General features: G+C 36.6%; 2 protein-coding genes across 3 annotated transcripts in view; one reads left to right on the top strand and one right to left on the bottom strand.

Moving 5' to 3' along the window:
* The window catches only part of polq (polymerase (DNA directed), theta), a 105505-nt gene extending 86237 nt beyond the window's left edge, over nt 1-19268 (top strand). Inside the window, exons 29-33 of one of the 2 annotated variants that reach the window (XM_059968450.1) lie at nt 2812-2936; nt 4689-4848; nt 5956-6071; nt 8235-8368; nt 19197-19268. In XM_059968450.1, the coding sequence (XP_059824433.1) occupies nt 2812-2936; nt 4689-4848; nt 5956-6071; nt 8235-8351 (518 nt within the window). In that variant the 3' untranslated portion in view covers nt 8352-8368; nt 19197-19268. Of the gene's footprint in view, nt 1-2811; nt 2937-4688; nt 4849-5955; nt 6072-8234; nt 9690-19196 lie in introns of those variants that run through there. The other variant, XM_059968449.1, reaches the window with a different exon arrangement.
* Nucleotides 12844-23911, bottom strand: part of stxbp5l (syntaxin binding protein 5L) — a 353464-nt gene continuing 342396 nt past the window's right edge. The window contains exons 27-28 of the mRNA XM_059968451.1: nt 22838-23058; nt 12844-18146 (exon numbers count right to left, since the gene is read on the bottom strand). Of these exons, the coding sequence (XP_059824434.1) occupies nt 18105-18146; nt 22838-23058 (263 nt within the window). The 3' untranslated portion in view covers nt 12844-18104. The remainder of the gene's footprint in view (nt 18147-22837; nt 23059-23911) is intronic.

Here is a 23911-nt window from a genome sequence, read left to right as displayed (position 1 = left end):
GTATTGGTGCACATTGGTACCAATGACATAGGAAGGAAAAGCAAAGAGGTCCTTAAGAGAGAATTTGGAGAGCTAGGCAGAAAGCTGAGAAGCGGGACCTCCAGGGTGGTTATTTCTGGATTGCTACCTATGCCATGTGCAAGTGAGGCTGGAAACAGAACAATTTGGTAGATAAATGTGTAGCTGGTGCAGCAGGGGACAGTGCTTCAGGTTCTTGGATCATTGGGATCTCTTCTGAGGGAGGCATGACTTGTAGAAAAAGAATGGGTTGCACCTGAATCTGAGGGGGTGCCTATATTCTCATGGGCAGGTTTGTTCGGGAGCTGTTACAGAGGGTTTAAACTGATTTGGCAGGAGAGTGGGAACCAGACTGAAGGAACTCAGGATAGGACAGGTGGTTAAAAAACACAAATATCATGTAGTCAGATGGTCAGGAAGGGCAGGCAGATGATAGGACAAAATTGCAGCCAGCAAGCGTATTTGGGATACTCTTGTATTAGGTAGGTAGTAGTGTATTAGGGATGCAAAATCAAAAAGGGTAGCAAATACAGTGCTCAAAGGGTTATATATCAACGCACAGAGTATAAGAAAAAAGGTGGATGATCTTGTTGCACTATTACACATTGTCAGGTATAATGTTGTGATGATCACTGAATCGTGGTTGTAGTCGGGAGCTGAATGTCCAAAGTTGCGCATTGTATCTGAGGAATAGGAAAGTAGGCCGAGGATCTGACATGGCTCTGCTGGTAAGGAATGGCATCAAATCATTATAAAGATGTAACATAGGACCGGAAAATGTTGAATCCTTGTGGGGTGGGTTAAGAGTTAAGCCATTGGACTCTGGCATCGTTCTGAAGGACTGGTGAATTACAAATGTCACTCCATTCTTTAAGAAAGTAGGGAGGCAGCAGAAAGGAAATTATAGACCAGTTAGCCATACCTCAGTGGTTGGGAAGATGTTGGAGTCAATTGTTAAAGATAAGGTTATGGAGTACATGGTGACACAAAACAAGATGGGACAAAGCCAGCATGGTTTCCTTAAGGGACGGACCTGTTGGGATTCTTTGAGGAGATTACAAGTAGGATAGATAAAGGCGATGCAGTGAATGTTGAGAATTTGGATTTTCAGATGGCCGCTTACCAAGTTAAGAGCACATGGCATTAAAAGAAAGTTACTAGCATTGTTAGAGCACTGGCTGATTGGTAGCAGGCAGGGAATAAAGGGATCCTTTTCTGGTTGGCTGCCAGTGACTCGCAGTGATCCACAGAGATCAGTGTTGGGACCGCTTCTGTATCTCAACGAATTAGATGATGGAATAGATGGCTTTGTTGCCACGTTTGCAGATGATACAAAGGTTGGTGGAGGGACAGGTAGTGTTGAGGAAACAGGTAAGAGGCAGAAGGACTTAGATTAGGAGAATGGGTAAGTAAGTGGCAAATTACGTACAATGTTGGAAAATGCATGGTCAGGCAATTTGCTAGAAAAAATAAATGTGCAGACTATTTTCTAAATGGGGAGAAAATCCAAAAATCTGAGATGCAAAAGGTCTTGGGGGTCTTTGTGCAGAACAGCATAAAGGTTAACTTCCAGGTTGAGTCAGTGCTGAGGAAGGCAAATGCAATGTTAGCATTTGTTTCAAGAAATCTAGAATAAAAGAGCAAGGATGTGATGCTGAGGCTCTATAAGGCATTGGTGAGGCGTCACCATGATTACTGTGAACAGTTTTGTGACCCTCATCTAAGAAAAGATGTGCTGGCATTGGATAGGGTCCAGAGGCGGTTCGCAAGGATGATTCTGGGTATGAAAGGGTTATCATACGAGTATCTTTTGATGGCTCTGGGCCTGCACTCTCTCGAATTTAGAAGGATGGGGGGTGAATCATTGAAATCTTTTGAATGCTGAAAGGCTTAGACAGAGTAGATATGGAAAGGATGTTTCCCATGCTGAGGAGTCTAGGACAAGAGGGCACAGCCTCAGGATAGAGGGCTGTCCATTTAAAACAGATGCAGAGAAATCTCTTTAGCCAGGGAGTGGTGAATCTGTGGAATTTGTTACCACATGCAGCTGTGGAGGCCAGGTCGTTGGGTGTATTTAAGGCACAGATTGATAGGTTCTTGATTGGCCATGACATCAGAGGTTACGGGGAGAAGGCCGGGGAGTGGGGCTGAGGAGGAAAGACAAAAGGATCAGCAATGATTGAATGGCGGAGCAGAATCAATGGGCAAATGGCCTGATTCTTCTCCTCTGTCTTATGGTTTAATGCTTTAAATTTTTGAATTTCTGTTACAAGTAAACGCTTGTAAGCAGCAACAAGTTTCTGTTTTTAGAGCTCATGGCTTTGAAAAGAACAAGGAGGGCAACCTTCTTAACACGCTAAAGCAAAATGAAGCCGAGGAATTACTGCGAGCAATGTTTTTATTCAGTCTTGGGATATGGATTTCATTGACGTGGCTCGAATTCATTATCTGCTTGCCTGGAGACACCTAGGTTGTTGAGCCATCTTAGAAAAAATGTCACCTACAAAGGCCACGTGCAGATGTTTCCTGAAATTACATTGATAAACTTAATGGATTTGTATGACATTGTAGTAGTTTGATTGTCACCATTACTAACATAGATTTTTTTCTCTGATTTAATTAAATTCTGCAGCTGAGAAATTTAAATGTCTCTAGATAATTATTTCAGCATGTTCCTGGAATTTAAAACCATTGTGCCATTATACACCATAAGTTTGAGAATGTTCAGTTTCTATTTCTTAATTTAGAAAACTGTTGTAAAGAGGTAACATTTAAATTAACCATTTCCTATAGGGATTCAGCTATTTCTACAGAAAACAGTAAAAAGCTGTCAGGAAAATGGGTTTGTTCAAACAATTCTTGGCAGGAAACGGTACCTTCCAGCAATAAAGGACCACAATCCTCATGTCAAAGCTCACGTATGTATTTTCATTTACTAAGTCTGACTGCATAATTGTATAGATACTCAGTGTTCAATGAAGACTAATTTGTACAAATTACCTCCAGTTAATGCTGTGGTTCTACACTATCATCACACTACCACACTATAGCTTTCTATTTTCATTTGAATTTTTCTATTATAGGTAATTTAACAATATATAGTATACCTTAATAGCTGTTGTGCTTCTTTTTGTGTCCGAGATAAATATCTGGATTTTCATTACAACTTCTTTCAGTTTATTTCACATTACTGCTCATTATCTTTAAAATATAATTGTAGGTAATCATTATATGGTTTGCTTTATAATTATTGTGATATAAAGAAATATGGGAATTTCCAGTTCTAGTTTTTTCTTCTGATATATGTATTTGTATTTTCCCCATTTGCTGGTGCCCAGTAATTGAATGGCTCCCCATCCCTTTAGTACCTGTTACAGCCAAAGTCATTTATATTTTTTTGTTTACCTAATTAAAGTCCAATTGCAGTAATATTTACATGGTCCTTCCCAAGAAACTGAATCTCAAAGCAAGCAAATTGAAAATTATTTTTGATGTTTTGCCAAGGATCTTAACATAAAGTGTTCTGTAGCTATTTGAACAATGAAAAGCTTACTGCCAGTAGCTATGGTCTGTGAGGCAACAGCTATCAAAAAAACAAAATTGATTTTATTGCTTAGGAATTGCCTGAACATTATGATAAAAGCTAATATTAAATGCATTTACATTGCGAGTCTGGATTAAATTTGCTGTATAAATTCAGTCTCAATAACATAACTAAAATTATATGTAAAATTCTCCAGAAGAAAGAAGTTTATGTTGGATTAATACACTATGTTTCTTCAGTCATAATCAATGTAGTGCCAGGAACAACACACAGAGCACTAGAGGAACTCAGCAGAGTGGGCAGTATCTATGGAGGGAAATATACAGTTGGTGATTTGGGTCGAAACTCATCATCTAGATTGGATGGCAGTCCAGATGAAGAGTTTTGACTCAAAAAAAGTCCATTGTCCATTTCCCTCCATAGATGCTGCCTGGCTTGCTGAGTTCCTGCGGATTCCAATAGCTGCAGTCTCTTGTGTCTCCACTGTACAGAAAGCATTCAGCAGCAATGTTGGACTCCCTAAACATTATTTAAATACTCAAGGTATGTTGAGAGTAACCAGACTTAAAATATTTACCACAAATGATAAAAGGCTTCATTGATTACAAAATGAATGCTGAAGGTAAAGTAATTGTTCTAGTGAGCATCTGGAGTTGATCATCAGTGTTTGGACTATGTGCAAGTAAAACTTTAGCTATGTAAAATCAATCACCCCACACACTGAAATGCTATTCAAGCATGAGTTTAATATATTAAAAAAAATTGGGTTGCCTATGTAAAGTACAACGTTGTATAGATCTACATTTGAGAACGAAAACTGCAAATCTGTTCACGATCATTTTCCTGAAAATGACAGTGATTGTGATATCCATAAATTGAAATTAAATTATTTGCAAAACAAATTCTAAGCATGAGTATTACAGTATTTAATCATTAAAGTCATGCTGTTTATTTAGTTACTTTGTTACAAGAGTATCTGTTTTATACATCCCCATGGTCTTTCAAAAATAAGCTTGCATGTCAAAATAAGAATTTGCAAGCATATGTAATTGGTCTAAACTACTTGTATTTTAGATACAGTTATATATGCTTGAAAATCCTTAATTTGATCAGTATATCCCAACAGGCTCAACGACAAGCAGTGAACACCACTGTACAAGGATCAGCTGCCGATCTGGTAAAAATAGCTACTGTTAATATTCAGAAACGACTGGAAGAAAGCTTCCCATCTGTCGCCAAATCACATGGTCACTGGATGTGTAAGGTTCATGAAGACAGAAGACAAGGTGAGAGCCAAGTTTTGTGTTTTTTTTTCAATTTCTCATAAGAGCAGAGAACAAACTGTGGAGTATTCCTTGACCTTAATCCTTAATTTAACACTGAACAAAATTAGAGATGCGCTTGCTGATGGCTTTCAAATCAATTTAACACATGCATGTTTGATTTCCGAAGGTAACAAAATTATTTTATTGTTTAGTAGTCGGACATGGGAGTACAATTTATGAACAATACCTACAATTCTAGAAAAACAAATGTAAAATTCATTATTGCCTTTTGTAGTCATAATGTGCTTAATTGCTAGTTTAATAGGTTCATCAAACTCAATGCTTGTAACCTACAATTGTGTTAATTTTCCCTGGACTGAATAGCCTGAGTCACGAATTCATATTTCTGAATGAAGTACAAATTTCAGCTGTTACCAGTCAAGCAAAACCAGTTGTGACAGGTGGGAAAACAAAATCTTGCTCAAGCCTGGCTCTTGCATCGGTTTAGCTGAGATGAATCATATGGCCACATTTTATCTAACATTACTCATGAGTAATGAGGTAACACAGATCACTGCTGGCAAGAATGAGTTTATAAGGGTCGGATCAAAATAGTTTTAAATGCTTCTTTAATTTGCTTGCACCTTGTTCCCTATTCCCCTTACTTTATGAGAATAATGCTATCACCATTCACTCACTTTCAGTACTCGTAGAATCATGGCCAGCAGCACTATCTTTCAAGCAATTATCTGCAGTTATAATGGAGAAGTATAAACTTCCTATTCCTTAGTCAAGTAACCCGTAATGTTTAGGGTATCTGAAAATAGTCATATCCATGTGGGTGTATTTAAGCACTGTCTATTTGTATTTCCTTGTTGAATGAAAAACGATTTGTTACACTGTGATGCATTGAACACCGGTGCACCATTCACAACAGCACCAGTCCTTGCCAACATTTCTTGGCATAACACTGGCAAAAGGGATTTTCTGTCCAAACTATCCCATAAAAATTGTATTAGACTTGTGTGAAGGACTAATTTTATTTTCATGTATTGTGATTTTATATGATACTGTGTTGGGAAAATGTGGCTTCATGATCTGTGAGTAACTGAGTCTAACTGTATGTAGGCGTCACCGAAAGGAAGAAGCATCGAGAAATGTACCAGCCAGAAAGTGGAGGATTTTTCATCTTGCAGATGCATGATGAACTCCTTTATGAAGTTGCAGAGAATGATGTAATACAGGTGGGATTGTAAAGAGTTTGACATGTATTTGACATTATCCTATAAGTACTTGCATCACTCAAAATACAAATGTGAAAACTTGGGAACAAACCACTTGGATTCTATATTAAGCCATGAATACGGAAACAGAATTCTATGATGGCATGCTAACTCATTAGTGGAACTATGGAAGTTTTGCACATCTCATTACAGAAGCTATATCGATTGTAAAATTATTGAAGACACACCAGGAATAAGTGAGTTATAAACATATTTACAAAAAAATTACAAAGGCCATAAGGATAGATCCTGTTGAAATGCTCAAAATGATCAAATTTGTATTTTCCACTAATTAGAAATGATTAAAAAATAAGGGGATACATTTAAGATTGATTTCTATGAATGTTGGCAGGATTATTTTCATATAGGAGTAAATGCATTTATGTACATAATCACACTATTAAAGAATTAAACACCAACATCATAATTAAAGAATGATAGTATAAGATTGATATAATCTGAAAAAAGTATTGACCAAAATTTCTACAGTTTAATGATAACCTCAGGAATAAGATTGACATGACTAGTTAAGAAAAAAAAGATGCAGGTGAATGTAATCCTTTCTATTTTAATTTGTTCCACCTCCTATACTTTTCTCCCCAGCCTTTCACTTTTTTCTTCACTATATCTCTATCCATTTCCCTCCAGAGGGCCACAATGGAATCTGCCTCCAGCACATTTTCAGGTTCTGACAACATTCTACCCAATAAAAATTATCTTCCCTTCCATTTTATATCTCAGTCTTGTAGTCTTCTGGCATTGAGAACAGATTCCCATTCTCCTGACCCCTCATCATTTTATCTATTTCTGTCACGGCTCAGTCTTATCAGATCTAAAGTAAATAGCTCCAGCATCTCTTGGTCAAAACCTGAGGTTCAGCATTTGAAGTTTTACACTCTGTACTTCTGTTGATAAAGCACAAAATTATGCCTTATTAACTGCTTTCTCAACCTGCTCTGTCACTTTGTGCAGACATACTCCCCTGATCCCTCTTTTAAAATGGCATCCTTTATTCAGTAGTCTGTTTCCTTGTTCACCTCATATCTCCATAATATCAGTACACATTCCCATTCCACCAGCTTGCTTATATCCTGCTGCAATCTCTTACTATCATCTTCACTGTTCACAACACCACCAAGTTTTGTGTTATTTGCAGATTTAGTAATTGTATGATGGCCAAGTCTAGGGCATCAGTTCAACACCAGTAACACTATTCTGATGTGCTATGATTTTGTTAATTAACCTGTTATGTGGCACCTTATTAAAAGCCTTCTGTAAATCCATGTGCATTGCATTCACTGTATTCCTCTTATTGACTTAATCATATTTGTCATACATGATTTGCCCTTAATACATCTCAACTAGTGGCCTACAGCTGATGGACCTCCTTTTCAGAGCAAATAGTTGTGACTCTAAACCTTTGGCATCACTTCTGTATCAGAAAAGCATTGAAACATTATTGTCAGTGGCCTTGTGATTTCCTCCTATACTTTCTTATAACTCTGAATCATCCCATTAGGTCTGGTTGAGTTATCAAAAGTTCAGCTGAATTATTCTAATACATGCTTGTTATTAACTTAAAATGGACCCAGTGTTTCAACAATATCTTCCTCCTCTTCCTTTGGAAGTACTTCTGTTCCTGGTGAAGATAGTCATGATATTGTTTTGTACCCTAATGCTCTCAGTATCCATGTACAACTTTGCTTTTTTTGTTCTTAATAGGCCCTATTATTTTACTATTTATAGGTCTACTTTTGAAGTTCCATTTATATTTTCTTCTAAATTTTCACTTCCTCTTTTGTAATCAGCCTGGTTCCAGTTGATATTTGAACAGACATTTGCTTTATACAGGTTTATTTGATTTAGCTTTGTATCTATCTCGCTCACCATGCAGAGAGCTCTGGATTTGTTTGAAGGGATATATGACAATTGTTCTTAATCAAATGAGATTAATTGGACTGTGCTGCAGTACAGTTGCTACAATCTATGTAGGGATCATTTGTGATGCTTTTTGTTCATTTCTGTTAAGATCAACAAACACGTCTTTCCAGTGTGAATTACATAATTGTTGATTACATTAAGGTTGCTATTCATTTTACCCTCCCTCATTTTTCTGCTCCTCAGGTTGCTCAGATAATGAAAAATGAAATGGAAAATGCCATGAAACTGTTGGTAAAACTCTCCGTCAAAGTAAAGTTTGGTCCTAGTTGGGGCAATCTTCAGGACTTAGCCCTGTCATGAATTAAAAAATGTAAAATGTAAATTAATTTTATTTATTCATTGCTAATTGATAGCTTAAAATATACCATATTAACTAAATATTTTGAAGAGAAATTGAATACACTGTATATTTATATATAATGAAAGTAGATGAGTAATGAATTGTTGACATTGGTTAGTTGACATTTATTGACCATTAAATTAGACTTTTTTATAACTACAAGTTGGTGGAAAAGTTCACTGTAAAGATTTATTATTTATAAATAAAAATGTTTGTATGTCTTTTTATGTAGCTTCTCAAATATCCAACATCAGTAGGATTTTTTCTAAAATAGAATGTAATCTTCCTTTGCAGGATTTGACAGCTTGTAGTTGGATATCTATTAGCCACATTAACTAACTTTGTGATTCATCTCATTAAGTACAAAGATAATTATGAATTTGGGGGTTTAGAATGTCACAAATGGATCTCTTATGTATTGAAGTTATGAGCATGGTTATAAAACATACTGATAAATGCCTGGCATAATAATTTATTGATAATGAAAATCAGGTTTTGCTTTAAATAGAGATATCAGTGACACAGAATGACATTATTCTTACAGAGAGGCAAACATTCTAATGGAATGCAGTTATTTACTGCTGGGTATTTAATCTTATGAATAATATCATCTCTGAAAAATAAATTTCAATTGTATTCTACATTAGGTTCTGCTTTGAATCAAAACATTGTGCATGTGAAACATGCACATATTAAGGTTCATTCTCTGTTCCCTGTAATCAGTCCACAAGATTAATGGCATTTTAGCAATTTGTAATCTTTTCTAACTGGAATGTTTCTCCTTGTTAACACTTCACACACTGCTGGAATTACTGAATATAGTTTGTTGTTTATGACTCACCTGAATTGTTTAACCAGAAGACAAAACTTGAAATTCATGCCTTCAAGTCTGCTTCCCTACTTTTATTTACTGTAAACTATTATTTACATACAGTATATATAAGCTTGCTTTGGCTGATTTTGTAACCTAGCACTGATCAAGCACTATCAGATTTCTTGGCCAGGCTAGGCTAAAACTCTTACTGTATGCAAGTTGCTGAGCAACTGATTGCAGTCTCTCAGGCTTATCTTTCTTTGTAAAACAGCAAAGAAATGCCAGAGGCAATTGTAAACACTTAGCATCCATTCTTCAGAAAATGTTACAATCCACCCCAGCCATCAAATGATTGATATTATGGGGATAGAGTGGAAAAATAGCAGAAGAGCTAAACAATATCATGATCCTACTGAATTGCAGAACAGGCACAAGGGACTAGATGACATTTCTACTATTTCTTATAATCTTTCTTATTTTTTGGCTCTTTGAATATACTAGTATTACTTATTTTAAAGCTGGTATGTGTAACACAAAAGATGTCTGTTTTCCAGTGAAAATCTAAATAATTGTATAGACCACATTTTAATTATCAATGCTCTTTTTCCAATATAAATGAGGTTTATTCCATGAATACCTCATGTCCCAATAAAAAGCATCAACATTATGCACTAACAAACATATAACATAATACATTACATATAGAACATTGTATATACAACCATATACAGATTTAATTCTACAACCTACAGAAATGCCAGATCATTGAAGAAGCATTTAAAAATTAAACACCCAAATATGGCAACAGGGTTAGTTATGACAATTTTCACTGGCAGCCTTTTGTTGAAATCATACATAAAACATATGAATTCATGCTAAATCACAATATGTTTAAGAGATAGAGTAACATTCAATACAAAAAAAAATCAGACTACCTATTTACCCCTTTTTTTGGCTTTAGCTGTTTTTAGAATGGCAATCAAATATTGAAAAATAATGGCAAAAAATGTTAAATTACTAACTTAAGGTATTTTGTCTGCTAACAATACATAACTTAAAATGTAAAGATGGTATTGACAAAAATATCTGAACAGTTGCTGCTATGTACTTATTAAAAGTGTACAACTGTATTTCATATTGCTAGGCTTATTTTTGTATTGTGGCACCACTATTTCCACGCCCTGTACATGCAAACTTTTGTACTAATAACTACCCAAATCTACACATGGATGAGAAAGCCTTTTATGATCTGAAGTATCTTGTGGCAATATCACTAGAAAGGACAAAATGCTTACAAGTATCACTTGTGAGGCTAGTATCTTCTGGAACAAACCACAAATAAATAAAACCTTGTTTAATTATGGTACAAAAATAACAAATATCTTAAATGGTTATTGACAGCAGAAAATTGAACCACCCCTCTCACCAACCACTGCTGCTTCTAAGCATTGAAAAATCATTCAGGAAACTGTTTTCACAATTGATCAGAGTTGGTCATTGTTATACACAGAAAAGGAGGCTGTGTGCTAAATATTCACAGAATCAGCATTATTCCATCCTTTTTTATTATTTCCATTCTCCTGTTGTAAAGATGTTTTGATATAATGTTCTTTCCCTCAGTAAGGGAGACACATATCAATTGGTATATAGCAGTACAGCATTTGTTTCTAACACACTTCTGTTGATGCAACGCCCACAAATATTGAAACAGTCAAACAGAATATATAACATAACACATTCTTTGAGCAAATGCTGTCGGTTCCAAAGAAATTGTATGCATTAACAACAGCAGTGTCTCTTACTATCCACAGTGCAATGATGCATACATACAACAATCTAAACTGAAAAAAAAAGCTTCTATTTGCTCTATTTTTAATGGTAAAATCAAATTCTTTGCCAAGTGGGACCTTTTAAAGTGCCTCCATGACAACCATCTTGAGTAACTGACACATGCTAGCCACTTAGAATGCAAGGGGTTCTTGAAGAAATAGAATAATTAGAAAAGCAAAAGATCTAACATCTGGTTGCTATGCAAGGAGTCACTACTTATAGACAATGGAAAATCCATAGCTTTAGATGTTGCTACATGTACTAAGAAACTTAAATCACCGTAACATATGTTCCTGCTCAATCATTACTGACTAAAACACAGTGTACGGCACTGGAGAATTCAATGACAATACATTGGTTAGATCGGTTTCATTTCATTACAGACAGTAATGCATTGATTATCAGAATTCCTCAATGTTATGAGTAACCTGATGGAGAATGAAATGAAAGAGAGAGAAATCTTAGAAGAAAGGTAATTGAGTACATTTCCCATTGTCTAATTTTAAAACCCAAGTGCTACTCTTGGTATGATGATTTAAAGACAAAAGAAATAGTGATGGTATTTCTTATGCTGTGATTGCCCCATTTGTGATTGAAATATGGACAACAGTGCGATGAAAAACATGTGCCATGTAGCCACTAAACTTACCATTGCACTGGTAATAGTCCCAAATGTTGTTGTAGACCTGTTTCTGGATGGCTGGTATTTCCTGTCAGAATTAGACAACAGTATCACAGAAATGTGCGTATTGTTCTTATCAACATCCTGCCTCTTATTTCGTTGTGTACCTGATCCCATTCATGAAGAATGGTTAAAGGAATACTGAGCTCCTGTAATGGACAGCTGGACAGAATATTTGCACTCAGTTCTGCATTACATTGAAAGGCCAGCATCAAAATCAAATAAGCATATTCTAACTCCAAAAGGCTCCTTCATAAGGCCAATTAACATGCAGCAGAAAAACTGGCTCTGACAACTTAGGATCAACAGCTCTTCATACTCCCCTGACCAAAGATGCAGAGTAATGGCAGATTTGTTCCCGAGTTATCCCAAAAACCTGCACGATTAGATACTTAACCTTCCTTATTCTGCAACTGGCACAGGAAGCATCCAAATGATTATTGTGTACAGAAATCAATCAATAACTAATATCTGCATACAGATGCATCAACCCACAAGAATGAACATCATTTACTTTTAAAAGGAAACAAGCTGATACAGTGTAGTGAAACACATTAGTGGTTTGTGAATGAACTCATCTCTGGTGATTGTGATTTTTGTGTGTCATTAAATCATTCAAAGCATAATATAACCTGGTGGTTAGTGCAACGCTGTTACAGCTCTGGGCACTGGAGTTCAGAGTTCAATTCCGGCGCCGTCTGTAAGGAGTTTGTACATTCTCGCCATGACCACCGAGTGTTCTGCTTTTCTACATGGTCCAAAAATGTAACTGTTAGTAGGTTAATTGGTCATTGTAAATTGTCCTGAGATTAAGCTCGTGGTAAATAGGTGGCTTGCTGGGCGGCGCGGCTAATTGTACCGGAATGGCCTGTTGTACGCTGTATCACTGAAATTAATGTGATTTAATGTGAAATTAATTCTTTATACTGAAGTTTTATCACAACTTTCACACAGCTGTAATTACTGGACAGTTAAACAATTTTGGAAATTCTGCCTTGCTATAATGGTTTATTCTGTAACAATGAACAATACTTTACTGGACAATAATTAAGAAATACCAGTGAAATAATAAATGGAATGAATACAGTCATTGGAATGCAAATATGGCATTCTAAAAAAACTTAAATCTTGTGGAATGTTTTAATGGACTTTGCATCTGTAGAGAATAAACATTATACATCATGGATGATGGTGACTATTGTATTCTTTCACTTGGGAGAAGAAAGTCATACTTCACTTCCATGGAGATTGCACATGCATGAAAGAATATCAATAAGTCTGTGCCACCACTGAACAAATATTTCTATCTTTGGTAGACATAACCGTAATAAAAATGTTACAGTGAAGGGCTTAATAATAAAGTGCTTTTCTTGCTGATTATCACTTAAAATACTACGGCTAATTGTTTCACAGACCATTACAGTGCCATGAAATGCATTCAAGTTTCCATAAAAGTGTGATATTGTCTGAGAGCACACTGCAAAGATGAATTTGGATTTTATTCATTTCTTCACAGAGCACGTCATTTGATTTGAGCCAGACTGCAGGATACAATTGCACCTGCCGTGCAATCTTGCAAAGAGGATTACGATCAAAGAGCGATTCATACCTGTCTTTAAAAAATATGTATCTTATAGAACTAACCACATAAACCCAAAGTAGCTAAATCAAATGACTTAGTGCACAAAGGAGTAATTCAGATTTGAAAGACATCTATGATGTAGCTGAGTATATATCAGAAGGTTATGGTCCTTTACTTGTACATAATTAAAGAGATCAAGCACTGGTATTTCTAATCATGGAGAAAGGGACATTTTCACTGAACTGAAGAGAACATATACCATATGGAAAATGTAAACATTAATTTGGCAGTTTATTGTACAAGGATAATGTATGTAATATATAGGACTAGTTATTGGTAGAATGATTTGCATTTAATTAACCATTTTACCAGTTAAACTTTTAAAAAAAATAAATCAGAACAATACAAACCTTAGTTCCAATTCTTGGGACCCAGCCACATTAAAGTATGGATACATTCAGTTTTTAATGCTAATCATGATCAATCTTTAAAAATGGTACTTTTGTATACCAGATGTAACTTGTAAATGTTACAAATGTGCAATGCCGAATATCTAATAAAAGATGAAAGAGAAAAAATTTGTTTGGTTAACCTAGCTATGAGGGATTTCTTACTTAGAGTGCAAAATCAATCAGTTGCAGCTGTTAACTGTCCACAAAAATATGATGGGGGCACTGTAAAGTGGCAATATGATTATGCCACAGTTCAGCTAAAACTGTTCACTTACACTATGGGCATGGACCTTTAAAGAAAAATTTAGCAAGTCAAGGAATCAACACCTGTATTAAAATGTGAACTTAATAACCTCAGGACAGTGCAAACCTTTTCATAGTTTGAAACATGCCTTGCATTTTTCCTAGGCAGAAAAATATGCTAATACAAGTCCATAATTTCAAATGTGAAATCCTTTTGTGATCAACTGAAAGACCCAATCCTGATTGTTAGTTGAAACAGCTATATTTTTTAGAAACTTCAGATGCTGTTTTAACTTAGCACATACTAACAAAAATAAAATTGAACATGCATAATATATATATTTTGTTAACCAATTCTAGAATTTTGGGAACATCTATAATTTAAACACTATACACACATAATTCCTGTAAAGCTTGACTTTCCCACATGGTTAGGTGCTGATGTCAGAAATTTGAGAAAGAAATAAAATAGTACAAGAGGGAAATTAATAATTATACATCTTATTAATGGCTCAAAGTGATTAATAGCAATGGGAATGAAATGGAAGGCAGTTCTAATTGAAACTGGATTAAGGAGCAGCACCGAGTAGACTAGGACTGCAGATAATTAACGTAATCTCTCAGTAGACTTTATAATGCCTCATTCTAATAGTCCTGAACATGTCCCCAAGTATACTCAGGCCAAATTGTGGAGTTATAATGGCACTCAAATAAATACTATTTGCTGTCATTATTTCTGATGTCCTCCAAACATTCAGCTGTTTTGTTGCCTTCTCAACAGTATTCAAAGGAAATTAACTGAATTGACAGAATTACATATGAAGACTACTCTCAATGGGAAATCTAAAAACATATTGCTCTGTTGCATATAGCTGGAGATTTTATAATGGCTTACTAAACTATAATTTTTACTTTTTTTCCCTAAAAAAACAAAATAAATTTATGGATTACAATTTTCTCATTGAAGTATTTCATATATAGTATTTTGAGATAAAAGCTTTTATCAAGGTAAGGTATTTTTATGACAAGTCTGCTTCTAGTTTACACAAAGTTCTTTGTCTCTTCAAATTTTCAGTTAATATTCTGTAAAATATTTTGGTATTTAAAAATTGTGCTTTTTTCCCTTCCTTATTTACAATCAAGTGAGAGATGACTTGATGACATCACACCTTGTGGATGTCATCAACAATAAATGTTGGAAAAGAAATAAACTCATGCCTTAGAAAGGGGTAGAGAATTTTATGGCAAGCTTTCTTTGATAATTATTGCTTTATGGATTATGCTTTGATGGTAATGGAGTGAAACCCAACATTAATTTGTTTATATGAATTCTAACTTGAACTGGGCAAGATTATTGGTGCAGTGGCAATTAATGAGGAAAGTTTTTGCATTCTGATGATACCCTGGTAAGAAATGAGTGAGGGGAACAAGTTGCTTCATTTAATTCTACATAATTTGATTTAGACAAGATTGTTGGTGATATATTAATGAGGAATATTTTTGCATTCTGTTAGTGTGCTGGTGAGAACTGCATGCAGGAAAAAACTAGCTTAATTAATTCTACATAATTATTAGTTAAAAGCATTTCTCTGCATATTATTCTATAAAATTAAAGAGTTAAATATTGTAATTCATGATTGCAAATATTGTAAACCACTATTTTCTCAACATTTGAGGAAACCACATTTTTGGTCAGACCGAACTTGGAGTATTATAAGCAGTTTTAGGCCGCATATCTGAGAAAAGATGTGCTGGCATTGGAGATGGTTCAGAGGAAGGTTCACAAGAAAAATCTGAGGAATGGAAGGGTTAACATATGAGAAACATTTGATTGCTCTGGGCTTGTATCCACTGGAGTTTGAAAGAATGAAACCTATCAAATACTGAAAGGTATGGATAGAGTGGATTTGGAGAACATGTTTCATATAGTGGGGGAGTCTAGGACAAGAGAGCACAGTCTCCAAATTGAGGGGCGTCCATTTAGAACTGAGATGAGGAATAATTTCTTTAGCCAGATGGTGGTGAATCTGTGGAATTCATTGCCACAAATAGCTGTGCAGGCCAGTTCATTGGGTATACTTAAGGCAGAGGTTGATAGCTTCTTGAGTAATCAGGGTGTCAAAAGTTATAGAGGGAAGGCAGGGGAAAGGGATTGAGAGGGATAATAAATCAGCCATGATGGAATGGTGGATAGACTCGATCGGTCCAATGGTCTAATTCTGCTTCTAAATCTTATGGTCTTATCTAAAGTAAATCTGTGAATGCCAGTGTTACAAAAGATCAAGTAAAGACACTGTAACATTTAACACAAGGCACAAATACAAACCCTAACTTTTATGTTGGGGATTAAAATGAAATTGGCACAGATTGCCCAACATTTAAAAAACAAAAATCACCACATATCAGACAAGAAGTCCACAACAGAGTACATAATTTTGACAATCACACTCTATATAAATAGTGATGGGTCATTCAGTTCTGGCTATCGTTGCCCAGATTAACTGGGATATTCACAGGATTTATCTTGTAAATGGATCGTTAGAAATAAAGAACCATCAAGTAATCCGTCAGTGCTTCCAGTTATAAAGCGTTCTGGCGGCAATGTAAATTGTAATTAACTGCCAAGAGTGTATCAAAACTGTGATGTTGATATTGGAGAGAATGCACTATGTACAGTTCTTATTTGTAGATCTGATATGAGCTCTGTTGAACTGTGTACTTTGGAGACAGCAAAACAGATGTATTCCACGTCTGTGTCACTGAATGAAATATTACTTTATCTGTGCTTACTAGATTTACTGTGGGATGTTTGTATTGGTAAGTAGTCAAAGCTCTTGAGAGCAAAGAGATGCAAGCATCTTTCCATCTTTGCATCAGCGATTAAAACAGAAAATGCTGGAAACACTCCACAATCGGCCATATTTTACTTTATGCTTTGGTCATCGGTACAAGTTTATATGTATACGGAGCCATGGAGTGAACAATGCCAGTTTCTTTTGAGATATATGATTAATACTTGATTTGTGCACAAGTTAATGCTAGAGAGATTCTAATTTAAAGTTAATCAAGGTTTTTTCTCCTATTTTCTTCCAACTAATCCACACGGCATAAACTGAGATTATGTTAGTTGTGAAGGAGAGTGGGATGCAATAGAATGTTTGCCTCGTGTCCCATAAATTGTCCAACTCCTCAAAGTACATAACCTTCTGCAACCTGATAATGACCGTTTCCCATATAAATGCTTGCAGAGAAAAAACACTGACAATTAGGTAGACTCCAGTTCACCCAAGTTCTCAAAGCAATATCCATTACACCCTGTAACAGAGTAATCAAGAAACAAATCTAATGGTTTGACCTTCTGCTCTATTGTAGTTAACATCAATCATGCTGCATATTCTTTATCATACCAGAGCAATATGCTAATGCAAAGCAGAATTTGTAGCTAAGGGAAGTTTTAATGAAATTTGAAGATTCACTGCCAGGTTATCTGGTATTCAACAGTTTCCAGTTTGTTGAACAGCACATCCAATCATTCATTCATTCGGCCATCAAACAGTCAATTCTCTGTTGCAGTTCACATGCCAGTTTTGGCTTTGCTATGCAGATTTAAAAATAGAAATATTTTTCTTGTTTTCTCTTTGTATTCTGTCAAAGCTAGAAATGAAATCCATCCCCTCCCATCTCCAATAATAACATGCTTTTGTTTATCATAAGGATGATACTTTTTCCATGCAAGGTATTAAAGTATTTTTTCTATAAGAGCATTATCATTCAAATCTGTACAAGTTGCTACCAGGTTGCCTTTCCATATTGAGTGAGGAAAAAGCTCTTTTTAAATAAAATGTGAGTCGTCTATTGCATTTGGGTGAAATGGAAACATAAGCTTCAGGGATAAAATCCTAGTCTCAATGGACTGAGACCTCATATTCAGCTTTTGTTCTTTCATTTGTGGAAACAGAAGGATTCATGTTATTTTTCATATCGTTTTTGAGAATAGGAGTTTTGGAGGAGAAAAGCCATTTCCTTTCTGGCAACCAATAGAAGGAGACAACATCCATTTCCCTGAATGGCATTATTGAATTAACGCATAGTTAACAGTTCTTGTAGTCTTCAAAACTGATACCACTTCTTATCTCTGCATTTGAGCATCAACTGAAAGAGGAGAAAAAATATCCAAGTAAGACATTATTAGGAATTAGCAATTCAATGACAGAAAATGACTGATTGCACATAAAAGAACATTTACAGAGATGGCATTCATCCATTTCAGACTAAAGAGAAATTAATTCCACTCCCTTCTAGCTGGGAGAATTATGAAGATAAAATTTCTGAAGTTTCCTTCAATATGCCAGATTTGAATTCACCTACAATTCTGGGTTCATATCAGTATCGTATACCTAGTTTTAGTGCAGAAGTACCCAATGGAAGGAGCTTGTGCCTAGATGGAGAGAGAGAATTACAAGACAAATACATCAGCATTGCAGCACAAAAACTCCGAGGTTTCATCTGCTTCTATAAAAGTAATCAACATTTTATAACTAACCCCAGAAGTTTACATCCGCATTCTTCTCTGAAATTTGAGTAGACTAGATGCACAGATAAAAGCTGATCATTACTGTGCACCCCCATCTCAGTCTCCATTACTGCCAGATGAGACAAGGAGCCAGTGTGACATGACTTCCACCTGATTCGCGTTATACTGCGATGTTTCCATCGCTCCTGGCATTCTCAGCCTCAGTGATACCTCAATAGTACCCAAGTCCTCTTCATTTTACTTGTTTTTTTCCCAGAAAGTAGGTTTGTCCTCAAGTGTAAAGCAAAGCAAAACAATCCAAATCAAAACTACTTTTTGAACTGGGATGTAACTATACTTTTTTTTTAATGCTGGCAGTAGCTACTAGTGAGCACAGTGATTGTGATGGATTTTCATGTTCTCAAATCTAATATCTTGCCTTATTTTAATAAGGCAGTATATTAGATCTGGGAAAAATCATTTGAAAACAGAGCATATGCCGTCAATATAATGGCAAAATATTAACCGCCAAATGCAGGTAAATGAACATTTGAAAATTATTATTTCACAATATAATCTAGTCTTTTTAATTCAACAATGCTTAAATCATCTGATAATTCATATTTTGACTATTATTTCATTATTGTTTTTGCTATATTATTAATAGTATTGTAATTCATATTTTGCAGGAAAAATTGAATTGGAAGTGGAGCTCAGAAAATGCCTTTCAAAAGCATTTTACAGAACTGATATAATCACACTGCAGATAAAAATCTGGCATATAAAAACATTTATATATAAAATTACACATTATTAATATATAAAGATATTCTTAGAAGTGAAGGATCATGTAAAATCTATGACAGAGAAGGCGATCAACCTCAGTTTTGAAATCGAAATTGAAATCCATAGAAAAATCCATAATGCTTATGTTACCAGACTAGTAATCCACAAGTTATAATGGAAAAGAAACACTCAGAAGGTGGAGCCTTTATGGAAAAACCTGAAATGTAGCACCCTGTCTGTATCATTGGTGTTGAGGAGGAGACTGCTCAGAGCTTCAATATCCTAGGTATAATACCACCAACAATTTGTCCCGAGTTGCAAATGCAGCCCAGTCCATTACATAAATCAGCCCCCCCCCCCCCAATGATCCTGTCTTCATTTCAGGAAATTAGCCAACATAATCAAGGACCCTCCCACCACAGTAAATCTCTTTCCATTGGACAGTAGCTACACCAGCTTGACAGAATGTACCACTGCTGTCAGACTTTTAAATGGATGCCTCATATGTTAAAAGATTAACTCAGTCTCCCAAATAAAATGGCCCTATTGCTTTATTTGTCTACCCAAACTGCACTTTCTCTGTAACTGTAACCTATGTTCAGCATCCTGTTTTCATTTTTACTATATCGATGTATTTATGTTTAGAATTATCTGTCAGAATAGTATTCAAACAAAAGCTTTTCACTAGATCTCAGTATATGGAAAATAATACATCAGTCCAATTCCTCTCTTCACAGACACTGTTCAACCTGTAGAATGCTTCCAACAATTTGTTTTTATTTTCAGTTTCTGGCTTCTTCAGTGTTTTGATTATACACAAATATCCCGCTGAGAGCGGATTTGTTCAAGCACTCCTGACCAGACTCAGGGAGCCCTCTGCCCCTGAGGCTGAGTGATGCTGTGCTGGGGACGTGGTGAGATCCACAGCTGTGCCAGGAATGCGTTGTAAATCACTGCATTCCCCCCGGCTTCACGCTGCTGTGCAGGGAAACACTTGCAGCTGATGAATCGCTCAGCATGGAGAGGCCAGCTGTGAGGTTTGAGTGGATTGGACTGAGCTCTGCATTGAGAATGCAGGTCACAGGGCTGTGCCCAAATCAGGATCGGTGAGAGTGAGGCATTACCAAGGTCTGGCAGCACCTGTTCACATGTTGACAGACCGTACAAATCCTACAGTCTCTCCATCACCTAAAGAAGCAGCCGTTCCCGCAAGGCCAGCACAAACAATTACTGCAGCCTTTGACACCATAGAACATAGAACAGTACAGCACAGTACAGGCCCTTCAGCCCACAATGTTGTGCCGACCCTTAAGCCCTGCCTCCTATATAACCCCCCACCTCAAATTCCTCCATATACCTGTCTAGTAGTCTCTTAAACTTCACTAGTGTATCTGCCTCCACCAGTGACTCAGGCAGTGCATTCCACACACCAACCACTCTGAGTAAAAACCCTTCCTCTAATATCCCCCTTGAACTTCCCTCCCCTTACCTTAAAGCCATGTCCTCTTGTATTGAGCAGTGGTGCCCTGGGGAGGAGGCGCTGACTGTCCACTCTGTCTATTCCTCTTAATATGTTGTATACCTCTATCATGCCTCCTCTCACCCTCCTCCTCTCCGGAGAGAAAAGCCCTAGCTCCCTTAAACTCTGATCATAATGCATACTCTCTAAACCAGACAGCATCCTGGTAAATCTCCTCTCTACCCTTTCCAATACTTCCACATCCTTCCTATAGTGAGGTGACCAGAACTGGACACACCATTGAGAAAGCTCTAATCTAGGGAGGGAGATACAGGAGGTGGCTGATGAAAGAAACCACAGGATTTGGGTGGTTGGCCAACACAATACAGATGACCCATCACTAATACAGATCACAATACAGATGATGCCAGTCCCAGCAATGGCCACATCTCAGCACTAGGCCTCCCTGCTCACTAAGACCAGGTCTCCATTGCTGGATTCATGCAGAGTAATGTGAAACAGTCGGGTGGACAGGGCTTCCCAACACAACAATGACATCAGTAACATAACGGTATAATACCCCTTTTAGCTCTGATTTATTTCTTGCTCTTGGGGGTTAAATTCCAGAATATTGGACTAGCAATCCAAATCCCATCATGGCATCTGTGGAATTTCAAATCCTCAGTCTCAGAATGAGGGGCAACTTATTTTGGACTGTGATCAGGACAAATGATGAGAAAAAAACTCAGGAGATGGTGAATCATTGGAATCGTGTACATCAGAGGGCAGTGGAGGTCACAACACTGAGTTTGAGAACTTAGATAATAAACAATAGACTACTCAACATTAAGTGAAATGAGGGACATGGAATATGCAGACAAATGACGTTGAGATAGAATTTCAACCATTATCTCAATTAAAGGCAGTGCAAGTTTTAAGATCCAGATGGTCGACTCCAGCTCCTTTTTTTATGTTAATTCCACTTTCTGAGATCAGTTCCAGATTCTTATAGGTGTGGCTCTTCAAGAATATATCATATACGTTAAAAATATAAGGAGGGTTTTACCAAACTACCTATTCATGTTGAGAGCTTCATATCATAATGAATTTATGTAAAAACACATCTCCCCTCTCACTGTTCTAATAATTCTTCAAATCTGTCACCTCTCTGGCATCTGACCCACCTATGATGGAAAATCAATCTTTCCCATTTGTTCTATCCAGATCGCTCAATTTTACATACCTTTGTTAAGTCTATTCCTTGACTTCTCTTTTCCATACAACATAATCATTGCTTATCCAAATGTTCCACGTGATAATGTTTCACTAGTCTTGGCTTCACTAGCATAACCGATAAATTACTCTTTATTTCACTGGTGTAATCACATCTCATCTGTGTTGTGACCAGAACTACAGTACTGTACTAAAGCCTTAGGCACATATATATAGCTAGGGAGCCCAAGATGTTTGCACAGTACTGTATTTGTCAACATGAAGCACAGAGCGAGCTTGTACATCTGGCAGGAGCAGAAGATTTTGGGAATGGTGAGGGTGGAGAGCTGCAGGAGGGATGTGGGGCAGATGGCAGAGTTTAAAGCGAATGTAAATAATTATGGACTGTTTATGGGTCAGAGAACAGACAATGTTTTCTAGCTGAGTTTGCAAAACTACAACATGTAGAGTTCATAATATCTTTAATAATTCTCTCTCCTTGGAGAGACAGAATTGTTCACATTCAGGGCACTTCCAGAATAATTCAGCTTAAAGAGTAACACACCACGTGGAAGATTAGGACACAAATATGTTGTTGACTGCTCACAGGAGGGAGATAAATTCCAAAGGCAAAAACTCTTGATAGAATCGTAAACATGAGAATTTGTGCAGATGCTGGAAATCCAAAGCAACACTCACAAAATGCTGGAGGAACAGCAGGCCAGACAGCATCTGTGCTAATGAACGGACATGAAGAAAGGGCTCAGCCCAAAACGTTCACTGTTTATTCATTTCCATTGATGCTGCCTGAACTGTTTGGACTCCCCCAGCATTTGTGCCTGTTGCTGTTGATAGAATCAAATGTTTTTTTACCTCATGTGCGTGTTTGGAGAAAGTCTCTGCACTTGCCATCATAGCAGCAGTTCGCTCTTCCAATTCCCCTAATCTCTGTCCACGTTCATCCAAAGCAATACGAGCACGGGCTAGATCGCCAACAACTCCAGATGCAGCACCCTTAACCCCTTCAAGTCCACCAGGTCCAGGGATGTGCTGGGCAAGAGTTCGAGATGCCTTACCTGCTGAAGCCTCTCCAACTTGACAAAGGAAAAGCCAAAACAAATATAAAAAATATTAAATTATTATTTGCTTTCATGTTTTTGGTGTAACAGGAAATAAACACAGTCATCTGCATTTTTTGACTAAATAGCAGTAAAATATACTAGGACTTCAAATTTTCCATTGTTCTTTCAAAGGATAATACGGTCGGCCCTCCTTATCAGCGGGGGATTGGTTCCGGGATGCCCCGCGGATACCAAAAACGCGGATGCTCAAGTCCCTTATTTAACCTGCCTCAGTGCGGTGGACTTTAGGTCCTGCTGCCCACAGTGTTTCTGTTCCGTTGACGGAAAATGATCAGGATTGAAAATAAAGTTGAAATAATAAGCGTTTGGAAAGAGGTGAAACGTCATCGGTAACTGGAAAAGCATTAGGCTACATTCGGTCAATGATCGGAACAATTATAAAGGATAAAGTGAGAATAATGGAGCATGTGAAAGGCCCTGCCCCAATGAAAGCTATAATTATTACTAAGCAACACAGTGGTTTAATTATTGATATACATGTTTCTTAAGTGTTTTATATGCATAGAAAGGTAAAATATATACTATATACTGAGACAAACGTTTGACTAACTGACGCTAAATAATATGTACTGGATGTACCTGTTCCGACTTATGTACAAATCCAACTTAAAGACTGCCTGTATTTTAAATCATCTCTAGATTACTTATAGTACTTAATACAATGTAAATGCTATGTAAATTGTTGTTATACTGTATTGTTTATGGAATAATGACAAGAAAAAAAAGTCTGTACATGCTCAAACAACAAGTGCTGGGGAGAGAAGTTCCAGGTTTTCCCAATCCGCAGTTGGTTGAATCCGCGCAT

The sequence above is a fragment of the Hypanus sabinus genome, chromosome 4 (genome assembly GCF_030144855.1).
Source record: "Hypanus sabinus isolate sHypSab1 chromosome 4, sHypSab1.hap1, whole genome shotgun sequence".
NCBI lineage: Eukaryota > Metazoa > Chordata > Chondrichthyes > Myliobatiformes > Dasyatidae > Hypanus > Hypanus sabinus.
The sequence above is the reverse complement of the archived record's forward strand: the minus strand, read 5'-3'. Positions and strand labels throughout refer to the sequence as shown.